This window comes from Phalacrocorax aristotelis, chromosome W (genome assembly GCF_949628215.1).
Source record: "Phalacrocorax aristotelis chromosome W, bGulAri2.1, whole genome shotgun sequence".
NCBI classification, from domain to species: Eukaryota; Metazoa; Chordata; class Aves; order Suliformes; family Phalacrocoracidae; genus Phalacrocorax; species Phalacrocorax aristotelis.
The window spans coordinates 11,972,273-11,985,315 of NC_134310.1; the positions used below are offsets into that span (position 1 = coordinate 11,972,273).

A 13,043-nucleotide genomic window follows, 5' to 3' on the forward strand; every position below is an offset into this window, starting at 1 on the left:
AGGCCATCAAGGGAGAGATGCAACATACAGATGGGCTCGTGATCGAGGGGTGAACTTGACCATGGATGCTATTGCGCAGGTTACCCGTGAATGTGAAACGTGCGCTGCAATCAAGCAAGCAAAGTGGGTAAAGCCTCTGTGGTATGGGGGACGATGGCTGAAGTATAATTATGGGGAGGCCTGGCAAATTGACTATATCACACTCCCACAAACCCACCAAGGCAAGCGCCGTGTGCTCACAATGGTAAAAGCAACCACCGGCTGGCTGGAAACATATCCCACGTGTCCCACGCCACTGCCCGGAACACTATCCTGGGTCTGGAAAAACAAGTCCTGTGGTGACATGGCACCCCAGAGAGAATTGAGTCAGACAATGGGACTCATTTCGGAAATAACCTCATAGACACCTGGGCCGAAGAGCACGGCACTGAGTGGGTGTATCACATCCCCTATCACGCACCAGCCTCTGGGAAAATTGAAAGATACAATGGACTGTTAAAGACTGAAGTGAGAGCCATGGGGGTGGAACATGTAAATGCTGGGATTCATATTTAGCAAAAGCCACGTGGTTAGTCAACACGAGGGGATCTGCCAGGCTAGCTGGCCCTGCCCAATCAGAATCCTTACGTACTGTGGAAGGGGATAAAGTCCCTGTAGTGCACATAAAAAATATGTTGGGCAAAACAGTCTGAGTTATTCCTGCTTCAGGCAAATGCAAACCCACTCGTGGGATTGCTTTTGCTCGAGGACCTGGGTGCACTTGGTGGGTGATGCGGGAGGATGGAGGAGTCCGGTCTGTACCTCAGGGGGATTTAATTTTGGGTGAAAACAGCCAATGAACTGAATAATATGCTGTTAATTGCTATATAATGTTGTATGTCATCACTACTATGGTTGCTATATGCCGTATCAATGGAATGGTATCATGGTGGGAATCTCCCAATTAATAATAATAAAAAATGAACTTTCAGTTGAACCGAGCAAAGTGCAGCAGTGAGAGAACAAGAACTACCAGTGCAGTGGTGATGGAACAAGGACTGACTTCAGCATGCAACAATCCAACACCACACACAGCACCTCTCTGAAAGACTCTTACAATAGATGAAACCCAAAGTCATGGACTAAATGAACTCAATGGACATTTCACCGGCATTTTACAGGGGTGGTCCATAGACTAGGGAAATGATAAATGAAACTCTGTATATCCTGTTAAAGGATGAGAAGGTGGGTAGGGATTATTGAAATGGTATTGAATAGTATGGGACCTGAGCATGATGTAAATGATATGGAATAAGGGGTGGATACTGTCATGGTTTTAGCTGGGATAGAGTTAATTTTCTTCACTGTAGCTGGTATAGTGCTGTGCTTTGGACTCAGCATGGAAAAAAAATGTTGAGCTAACACACAGATGTTTTGGTTGTTGCTGGGTAGCACTTGTACTAGTCAAGGACATTTCTAGCTTCCCATGCTCTTCTGGGTGCACAAGAAGCCGGGAGGGGAGGGGGCACAGCTAAGAGAGCGGATTCAAACTGACCAAAGGGATATTCCATATCATGTAACGTCATGCCCAGTATGTTAACTGGGAGGAGCTGGCCGGGGGAGGGAGGAAGCAATCGCGACTCAGGGACGGGCAGCGTCAGTCAGCGGGTGGTGAGCGGTTGTATCGTTTGTGTTTCTGTGGGTTTTTATCCTTTTTTTTTCCCTTTCCCTTCCTTCTCCATTTTATTATATTAACATTATTGTCATTATTATCATAATCATTATTATTATATTGTAATCATTAAACTGTGCTTATCTCAACCCACAAGTTCTTTTGCTCGTCCAATTCTCTTCCCCATCCCACAGGGGTGGGGTGGGGGGAGTGAGCGAGCGGCTGCGTGGTGTTCAGTTGCCAGCTGAGGCTGAACCACGACAGTACTGTGTGCAGTTTTTGGCCATGGTACATTAAGGATATAAACTACTAGAGAGTGTCCAGAGGAGGGCCACGAAGTTGGTGAAGGGTTTAGAGGAGAAACCATACAAGGAGCGGCTGAAGTCACTTGGTTTGTTCAGCCTAGAGAAGAGGAGGCTGAGGGGAGACGTCATCACAGTGTACAGCTTCCTGACAAGGGGAGGAGGAGGGGCAGGTGCTGATCTCTTCTCTCTGGTGACCAATGATAGGACCCGAGGGAATGGCAGGAAGATGCACCAGGGGAAGTTTAGGTTGGGTATTAGGAAAAGGTTCTTCACCCAGAGAGTGGTGGAGCACTGGAACAGGCTCCCCAGGGAGGTTGTCACAGCACCAAGCCTGATGGTATTCAAGAAGCACTTGAACAATGCCTTCAGAGACATGGTGTAAATTTGGGGTTGTCCTGTGCAGGGACAAGAGTTGGACCTGATGATCCTTGTGGGTCCCTTCCAACTCAGGACATTCTATGATTCTAAACTCCCGGCTGACTCTGAGCTTGTTTAAGACTTGCTGCTTCAGCTGGATGCACATAAATCTATAGGGCCTAATGGGATTCATCGCAGGGTACTTGAAAGAGCTGGGAGTTATTGAAAAACACTGGAGAGACAGTATGCAGCCATTGGTCATGGCCAGCACGGATTCATGAGGGAAAGTTCTGTTTAACCTAATTTCCTTTTATGACAAGGTGTCATGCATAACGGTTACTTGGGAAGACAAACGCCATCACTCCAAACGTCCCCCCTTCCTTCTTCTTCCCCCAGCTTTATATACTGAGCATGATGTCATATGGTATGGAATATCCCTTTGGTCAGTTGGGGTCAGCTGTCCCAGCTGTATGCCCTCCCAGCTTCTTGTGCACCCAGCAGAGCACGGGGAGCTGAACAAGTCCCTGACCAGTGTAAGCGCTACTTAGCAACAACTAAAACATCTCCACATTATCACCACTGTTTCCAGCAAAAATCCAAAACATAGTCTCATACTAGCTACTATGAAGAAATTTAACTCCATCCCAGCTGAAACCAGGACAGGTGAACAATTGGTCCAGACAGCCTGTTCTGGGTTCTCTCTTGTGCAGCCAGCCCTTGTGATCAGCTGAAGCAGTGAGCAGTCTGAGCTGAGAACTAGTTGGTTGCTCCAAGTTTTTATGCTGGTTTAATTTGCAACCAGATATGCCACTGTCAGTGCAGTGAATGCCAGTCCTGCAGGCTTTAAACCTGCCTGTTGCTTGTGTTATAATTAATTTAGCCTTAAACGGAATTTCAATTAAAGTTTACAATTTATTGAATAGAGACAAGCAAGCAGCGCTGGATGCACGGGGGATCCTTCCACCTAACGTGCATACCGTCATACAATACTACAGGGTTTATATTCAGTTACTTAATTAATAACAATTAGTAAAAACACGCCTAAGTTTACACTCATTGGTCAGTGATAAGCATCCCACTTGCCGTTGGTCAGCCGTAGTTAAATTAGCCACGCTTGCCATGTAGATTAGCACGCATGCTCTTTACAGGTTGGGGGGGGGCAAGTCTTTTTGGTCCTGAATTGGGTCGGTGGTCGCAATCTCCCCCTGCCGGAATTACCTTTCCCCCAGTTTTCATGCTTCAGTGCCTTCTGAGCCAAGAAGTTCCCTGTTATCACCACTGGCTGATTTGTGGCCTTCCCCATCTTGGCACTCTCCTTTGTATCAGGATGCTTCCACTGTTAGCAGCAAATCGCCAATCAACATTCCAATCATTAAGACAGTTAGCAAGTCAATTGAACGGCCCTTGGTTACACAAGCACAAACAGTTCCATATTGACACGAATCAGATGAACACATTTTACACTTGGAGGTCATAAGACCCTGTCCTCAGCGTCCTCTTCTGCACTGAGGAAGTTACATCTGTGACAAAATGACAAAATTATGTGCACACTCAAATTTGTGATAGAAGTTCCAATTAATCAAGTAACGGATGGAACTAGGGCTTAAGCAAGGAGACAACATAGCTAGAGCCTGAGTTGGGAGGAAGACTTTTCTACACTGTCCCCAGGATAATTAATTTTAAACATGTTACTGTTGATGGCTTCCATACCAAGAGAGACTGAGCATTAAATGAACTTGCAGAGCTCTGTTCTGGGCTTCCACCAGGTTGTTTCAAAAGGAGGGCTTACAAGCAATAACAGTACACAAGAAGACAAGAAACATACAAGAAAAAGAGAGCTCTAGAACACCTCCTTTCTAAGAAGTCCACCTCTGCTGTCTCATGTTATCTCTTCTGTCCTACATGGCATAGACAGCTGTTTCCCATGAGGTCAGTTGGAGGCCTTGGTGTAAGTGCCAGCCTGCTGGCTTTATTTTGGCCCCCAACCACGTGCCTGAAGAAAGGAGGATGGCTGAATTACCAATGACTTCACTGACCAGTTTCTGAGAAGTTTTGTGAACAATTAATGCTGGAGATGGTTCTCCAGTGTCTAGTCACACAACAAAACTTGTCCTTGACCTCGTGAGGCTTGTTGATTCAAATGTAAGCTTTAAGGCATTCCAAATTTTTCCAAGAGTTGTTCACAATGTGTCCTGGTTTAATTTTCTTCACTGTAGCTGCTATAGTGTGTTTTGGATTTGGTATGAGAATAGTGTTGATAACACACTGATGTTCTAGTTGTTGTTAAGTAGCTGCTAAGTGTTGCTAAGTAGTGCTTATACTACTTAGGACTTTTCCAGCTTCCCATGCTCTGCCAGGTGCGCAAGAAGCTGGGAGCGGGGGGAGCACAGCCAAGACAGCTGATCCAAACTGACCAAAGGGATATTCCATATCATAACATCATGCCTAGTATATTAACTGGTGGGGAGTTGGCCAAGGGAAGCAGTGGTCACAGCTTGCGGACTGGCAGGGTCAGTCAGCAGGTGGTGAGCAGTTGCATCACTTGTTTAGTTGGTTGTTTATTCCCCCCCCCGGGTTTCCTCTCTCTCTCATTATTTTCCTTTTCATTATATTATTATTGTTGTTATTATTATTACTATTGTCACAGAAATTGGGAATTAAACCTCTTAAGTACACCAATATAGTATTAAGAAGCAAGCATTCTTTAATACAGTGCCAGATGCACAGGGGATAATTCCACTTCCTTTTAGCGTGCATGCCGCAAGACACAACAGACAAAGCTTATATTGCTCAGTTATATAAATATGCATTAGATTTCCCGGAATGGTTATACATATTAATTCTATTTCTTGGAACTAATTATATACTATTTGCATCTTAATTACCTGTGCATTTTAAGTCCCTTAGGAGCCCCTGAAGAGGTATCAGGTGGTCTCCGGTGGTCCCTAGTGGTTTGTTGAAGGGGTGTTTTGTGTGTCCTTTCCATGAACTCTGAGTCCTTCTTCCACATATGGTCATGAGTTGGCCCATCAAGTAACCTTGTCACAGTGTGTTGCAAGGTGTGTTGGTTTCAGCTGGTGTTCTGACTCTTATCTAGGTGGAGATGTCCTTAGTTCATTTTGTCTTGGTTTGGACTGGCGCCTGCTGCTGCTAGGTTGTTTGCATCCCTCCAGGATGTCCCGATCATGCTTGTGAAGATTACATCCTTGAGTGCATTCTTGCCTGAGGCCCCTTACAACACTTCCACCTAACATGCACACCTACTGGAGTTCATTTTTTCACATTTATACATGAAATTTAACACACCACGCCTATCTAATACATAATCATTGACCTGACCAAGCATCCTCTTCTTCCACTGGTCTGTATCCTCTTCGCTTAAATTTAAAGCCATCGTGTGTTTTTAATTCACTGCACATACTCAAGAGGACTGTGGGGTGTAGTACTTTTGTCCCTCAACTGAGTCAGTGGTCGCAATCTCCCCTTCAGTTTCGTGCTTCGACGCCTTCTGGGCCAAGATGTTCCCTTTTATCACTGGTGTCTTCACATCTGGCCTTCCTTTATCTTCACACCCTTCTCTGTGACTGGATGTTTCCACTGTCAGTCTTTTAGGAGGTTCTCCTTAGTGAGGCATGCACTGCTAATAACCTCTTATCTGGCCTAAATGTTATTTACTACCTTGTTAAAATTCTCAGGTGTTAGTTTCCACTCCTAACTGTGATCATTTCTTAATTACTAATAACTCCTGCACTATTCCATTTAATCCAAGAAGAATATATATACATTTGAGGTAACACTATTACTATTTCTGTTTCATTTTAATTATGAAACTGTTCTTATCTCAACCCACAAGTTGGTTTTTTTTGCTTTTGCTCTTCTGATTCTCTCCCCCATCCCACAGGGGTGAGGGGAGTGAGCAAGCAGCTCACAGTCCTTTTTGGCGCCCAATGTAGGGCACACAGCACTGATTAATCTATTAATATTAGTTTATCAGATAGATACCATGCTCTTATTTTTGCTGTACATGTTCAAGATTGGTGTTGGGTTTTGTAGTTTGCTGTGCTCTGCAGTGATTAGCGATGTTTTGCCTGGGAGATTTGTTATTAAAACACTGGCCTTGAGTGTTATCAGTTATTTGGGTCTTGCATGGAAACTGTTACTGTACTTCGGGTACCACCTCATGGATAAAATTAGCAGTTATACCTCCTCCTCTGAGAGGTTTTTTATGGAGGAAATACAGAATGGCACCTTAGCTACCTTCTATGATGTCTCCTCCTTCATTACAACAACTTTTCAGTATCTTGAACATCCTTGGGCAGTTAAGATATACTTATTGGTAATTCTTCGGCACGCTGTTTCGGTTTTGAGGCTTGCCCTGTAGAATTCAGAAAAAATTTGATGTTGATGGTAGCTGTGCTCCAGTGCTACCCAAATCTCAGCAGAAGCAAAGGTTGCTAAGTAAACTCCATAACTACTCATTTTAGTAGACAATAACATTTGGAGCACAGTAACTGGCATGCAAGAAGGATTCTTCCTGAACTCTTCTGCTCACAGTGTATGCTATTTTCTGGGAACTTTTAAAGACGTTCTGTTTCACATGGGTGTTACAAAGGACTTACTTACTAACCAGTGTTTTATGAGAAGGGCTGTGAATTATTTAACAAATGTGGCTGAAACTCTTAGTAGCACCAGACAGATGAGAAAGCATGCCTGCATTTCACTTCCAATACACATATCTGGTTTTGTGGCTGGTCTTTCTTGTTCATGTTGTCTGGTTATAAACTGTAATAACCATCAAATTTTTAGTTAAATGCAACCCTTTGATGTCATTATAGGACTTTATCCTGACATACTTTAAGTCAACTGGACAGTTCCACATTACAGATTTAGAATATGTTAGACAAACTTTAATGTGATGAAAATACTGTTGAAATCCATGGTAAAACTTTAGTTGGTTTTAGTGGAACCAGCATATAATTGAATAGTTGTAGTTTTTTGTTTACATTAGTTGAAGTTGTATGCTGGAAGATGCGCTTCTTCCATCCTGTATGTAACAAGAACTAGAGAAGAAAAATCTATTCTAAGAGTAGCTCTTCTTCTGTAGTTGGTATATGACCCTGTCACTGTTAGTCACGTTTGTGTGTGTATAAAGGAAAAAGAGATTCCTGCAATACAGAAACTTAAAAGTAAATTGTGCTTCTTGTTTTATTGCATGTTTTCCAGTGAGGAATGCATACGCAATGGGGGGAATGTAACTGTGGAGCTTACAGTGGATCTTGAGAGTCATTGCTTTATGGGACAAAGAAGTACACTTGTGAGACAAAAAAAGACTTCGCTAGTTCTTCTATTCTGATCTCATTAGCCTATGTGGATGCTTTAAAGGACTTTTTTTTTAGACTTGGTAACTATTAAATGACTGCTTGCAATTGCTCCTTTTAAAGAATGTATGTCAATATATGCTTTTGTAATTTTAGCTGTGATTTAATTAGAAAAAAACTGTTCCCTAGTTGCAAGTTTGTCTCATTCAGTGTACACAGATACTTGTCTATAACACTGACATTTTCAATTCAAGTCTTTTTTAAAAAAATCAAAACCACAGAACCCCTTTTTTACAACCATTACTTTTTTTTTTCAGGCAATAATAAATAGCACTGTCACCCCCAACATGACATTTACTAAAACATCCCAGAAGTTTGGCCAATGGGCAGACAGCAGGGCAAATACAGTCTATGGCTTGGGATTTTCATCTGAACATCACCTTTCAAAAGTAAGTATGACCAATGACAAGTACTCAGCCAGTCAAGCAACTTAAGAGTATTTGATTCCTGCTGGTTGTATCTTGACTCAGTGCTCACTACTGTTGTTATTTAAAAATAGTTTACAAAAAATGTTCTGTATCCATCCTTATAATGTAAAAAGACAAGACAATATTGTTATAACACTTTGTTGCCTATGAATGATTGAGGAAAGGAGGGAGATTTAAGCTATCACAGTGCATGTTGTTAATGCCTTCTAGGTATTCATTTGTTAGGTTTCTCTTCTTTAAAGTTGTTCTTCTGTTACAGTTTTTTATGATAGAATTTAAAGGAGTAGACTATGTAGTGTTTCCTCTGTGTCTAGAAAAAAATTTTGGTAGTCTTCAGATGTACGTTTGATTAGCAGTTGCTCAGATTGCTGTGATTCATGAAGAATACACAGATCTGTTGAGAAAAATGCCAAGTCACAGACATTTTCAGAAGCTTATGGTGATGAATCTGCAGGACTTTTTCAGCAAACCGTTTCCCTTGTATTATATCTTAATTATCAAATTGTGATTTTCATGTGAATTAAAATTGCTGATCGTTACTACTAAAATTCATAAAGGTGAAACTTTTTGTCTTATTGTAAAATTAGCAAACATATTTGATGGAGGGAAAAGAGACTTTTGTTTAGATTACAGTCTATTCAGTCACTGGAATTGGTAGATATGTTGGTCTTGGAATCAGAAAATCTGACTTAGAAACCCTGAATCTGCTGTGTAGCTTCAGAGAAATCACATCTATCTTCTCTTTCTTGTCTTGTGTCTCTGCTCAGATTGCTAACTCCCACTTCTGTGCACTGGCATTGTAGTCAGGTTTACCAGGGTGCTCTTCGGTACACCTAGCATTGTAGGACATGAAATCTAATTTAGAGCTCAAGGTACTACTGGATATTAGTAATAGTGCTAACAAATAAACTGTATTAATGTATTTGTTCAGAAACAGGTTGCTTCTAAAAGTTGCCTTAAAAATTTGTTCTGGAACTTCTTTTCTGTACTTGATTTATCAAAATCCCTAAGTGAACAGCCCTGTTGTATGTAATTTGTTTTGCAGTAGTGTCTCTGGGCCCCAATGAAATATTTCAGGTTCTAGGGAGCAAAAGACAGCCTGCAACCACAAAAAAACTTAGACTAGTCTGTGACTGATATCAACAGGTTAATAAAGCAAATAACCAGAGCAGAGGTAATAAAAGTCATGTGTTCTAATAAACTGGTTATTCTCAGATAATTTTCTGCTTAGCTATGTCACTCTAAACAGGCAGATGTTTTCCAAAGCATACATCAAGTGTTTGACTTTTGTACTATTCCTTTTTGGTTCATGTGCCTTTGTCCTCTTAAACTGATTACTAGAGTAGAGTGAAACAGCGGTAACCTCTTTCTCAATGATTATTGCGACTGTGAGAATTAGTGGAGTGAGGCTATCCAGTATAAAAATAAAGACACTCTAATCAACTTCACACGCAAACAGTATAGAAGAAAATTAATTAAACATTTGTTTATCTTCATTAGACCTTTTCTCAATATGTCAGACCACAAATTCACCTCAAGATTGTTCCATCAGGAGTCAGGCAGAAGTCAGTGATACCTAAAAGATGATTCCTATGTTGAAGAATATTCCTTTCACAGAATCAGGATTTCCTAGCACAGTCCTTCTTCCTGCTGTAGTAGGAGGAACAGAATGTCCCATCATATTCAGAGAAAACTGAGGCTAATTTCTCAACCAGCATATAAATCTGTGCTTTTGATAGTATCCCACTGTATGGGAAGAAATATTCCTTGTCAGGATTCCCATCTGTTTTATCCCTTTGAATTAGTTGGCCTGATTTATTCCAAATAACTGAGTATGCTAGATGCCAAAAGGACCATCACAGCTACTTGTGAGATCTTCTTGTAGTCTCCCTCCACGATTTTTCTGTCTTTTCCTTAAATTATTAATCCTCCAGAGAACCCTTCCTTTCATACCATGAGATCTCATCTTTGTTATTTAAGAATTTTATCAAGAAATTGCTATTATCTATCACCTGACTGCCTCAAGGAATTCCAGTAAATTTGTGAAAACTTCCTATATGTTAGCCTTGTTGGCTTTTTCTTAGAATGTTATCTATTTATCTGTCTATTCATTATGTATATTTTTTTTTACAGTTTCTACCACTGTGATACAGAAGATCATATTTACTGCCTTGTATGTCTTCAGCCATTCTAAACCTCAGCATCATGTTTTCTCACTAACCAATCCTCTGGTCCTAAAGCTGATTTAAATAATAGGTTATCCATCAGATTTTGAGGTCTATCTACAACTCTTAAATGACTATCATCCAGTTCTGATGATCTGTTGCCAATTTTATTATCTGTTCTGAGACTTTTTTTTGATGCTGAATTAGAGTTTCAGGATAGTATATTTTGTCTCCTTCTATATTCAGGAAGCGTATGCTTTTAAATAACCTGACAGCTGAAATATAGGATACCAGCAGAGGGAAATTTTACTCCCTCAAATACTAATAGCTATCAGGAGAAGTAGTTTAAAGACAATAAGTTTTTTTTTAGATCTTGGATAGCAAATGAAGTTCTGATTGAAAATAGCTGAGGAGATTGTGTCACACAAAGGTAGCCTTCATCCCTTCTAAATGCATGCAGTGCAAAGCATTTTCTTTGTATGCTGCTGCCAGAGAGATTTAGAAGCTGTTGGTGATGTTTCCAATGTTTTTGCAGTATTATTTCAGTCTTAAGCTGATCATAATAAGATCATGTTCTGTATAAAATCAGTAGCAAGCAAAAATGAATTTTTGGCTACTATAGCAATTAGTGTAGTGTCAAGCCAAACACTACACTGAAGCCAAATTTTTCTCTAGCCAGAGAATCTAGGCCCTATTCTTAATAAATTGATTTAATCTATCAAGTTTAAGGGTACATGTATTTCTAAATTGCTGCTTTAGCTATTATCCGGAAGAGATACATGTAACAGAGAAATCAAGCTTCATATGGCAGTTCCATGTGAAATTCTTGAATTTAGTGTTCAGTATATGTGAATGTTTAGTTCAATGAATTTGTTCTTTAACTTGATTGATGTCAATGAACAATCAAGAAATGAACTTGACTCAAAATTCTCACTGCTGCTTTCTTAATTAGCTACTGAAATTATAAATGCTGTTAAAATTTGGGAAGAAATTAGTATTGTTTCATTCATGAAAGAATGAAGCCCATCAAAGGCTCTAGGCTAATAGTGACCACAGTAGGCTTCAGAACCAGATCATTCGTTGTCAGGAAGACAGTAAAACCTGAATCTGAAAGCAGATGTGCAAGGCAGCTTATCACTATTATTAGCCATATATGAGGTGGTTTTTTTAACACTATCAGCAACAAATCAAGCTTTGTTGCATCATAATTTTCCTGTCATATAAACAAATTACAGTATGTCTGAAAGGTAATGTCACTGTGTAACTCTCTTAAATGAATACCTAATAAGGAGAAAAATAAAAAAATTCTACTGACAGAACTTGACTTTGTAAAATGTTAAGTACAGCATTCTGTTCTGCATGTAATATAACTACTTCACGCCTACTCTTTCTCTTTTTCTTTTTTTTTTTTTTAAAACATATGTACCTTCAGTTTGCAGAAAAATTTCAGGAATTCAAAGAAGCTGCACGACTAGCAAAGGAAAAATCCCAAGAAAAGATGGAGCTAACAAGTACACCCTCTCAAGTGAGTCTTATTGCCTGATTAAAGCCTAGTATTTCATAGTCTGCTACTTACCATATCTTATACACACATGTATTAAAAATGAACAGGGTACTTCACAGTTTCCCTGAATCCTCTCAGCAGTCAGCTAGAAGTGTCAAGAATGGTCAAGAAGTCTAAGAATGCTTTTGATATATATCTCAAAGGGGCTTGATTTAATATAAAATTGGCCTTTTGTTTATTCCCATCCCTTTCTTTGAGCTTTCCTCAGAAAATATGTTGTGAGTAAAGATGGTTAGCAGTTATGTAAGTAAATCTGTAGTAAAGACCTTTTGTGTTTTTTTTCTTCTTGAATCTATGAAACTTCAGGTGATGCACTGTAAAGGACTTTATATAATAATCATTACAACAAAAATTGAAGTTAAAAGAGCAAACTATTTTTACTTTTTTCTTCCTGTTGTAGTATTCACTTGTGAAATGTGTTAAAGGAAGATGACAGATTCACATGTGGGTTCTGGAGTTTTATTTTAGTTAGCCATGTTGTAAAAGAAGAGTTTATAAAAGACATCTCAAAACATGAACTGGGATAATATAGGCCTAACAGCAGGATAAATTAATATAGTTATATTTACATTAGTCATGCCTAAAATTAATTTACTTGAAAATGGATACTTTGAATTTGCTTTGAAAAGAGAAATTGCATGAAGACTTTATGCCCCTCCCCTCCAGTGATTCTGGCTGTGTGTATAGCTCTTTATTTTAAGCAATAGTGAAGATGAAACTAATTCCTTCTCTTGGAGGATGAAGCAGATTTAAAACTACAGCAGGCATTCCAGAGCTGAGTAGGATTAATGCAGATGAGGTTTTTTGTTTGCTTGTTTGTTTGTTTTTCTGGAGAGTGCATCTTCATTCATTGAATCAGTGCATCTGTTGAGTGCTTTGCACTGCAATATGCTCCTGATCTTTGATGGAACGAGGATGGCAGGCAGTTTGCAACATGCTGTATGAATAGGTTTAGTGCCACTAGAAAGCTGCATCTGGTGTCCTTCCAAGAGAAGTCAGTGGAAACCACAAGAATACACAATGAACTAACCACACATTGTTTTCCCAGTAGGCATTTTGCCCAAGTGCTAGGTTGGCTTTTGCTATTAAAGGGTGTCATGGTTTTAGCTGGGATAGAGTTAATTTTCTTCACTGCAGCTGGCATAGTGCTGTGCTTTGGATTTAGTATGAGAATAATGTTGATACACTGATGTTT

General features: G+C 39.9%; 1 protein-coding gene across 3 annotated transcripts in view; it reads left to right on the forward strand.

The window, feature by feature from the left end:
• Window positions 1-13,043, forward strand: part of LOC142049403 (homer protein homolog 1-like) — a 126,960-nt gene that overhangs the window by 43,325 nt on the left and 70,592 nt on the right. For all 3 annotated transcript variants that reach the window (XM_075077097.1, XM_075077098.1, XM_075077099.1), the window contains exons 3-4: window positions 7,949-8,080; window positions 11,717-11,809. In XM_075077097.1, the coding sequence (XP_074933198.1) occupies window positions 7,949-8,080; window positions 11,717-11,809 (225 nt within the window). The remainder of the gene's footprint in view (window positions 1-7,948; window positions 8,081-11,716; window positions 11,810-13,043) is intronic.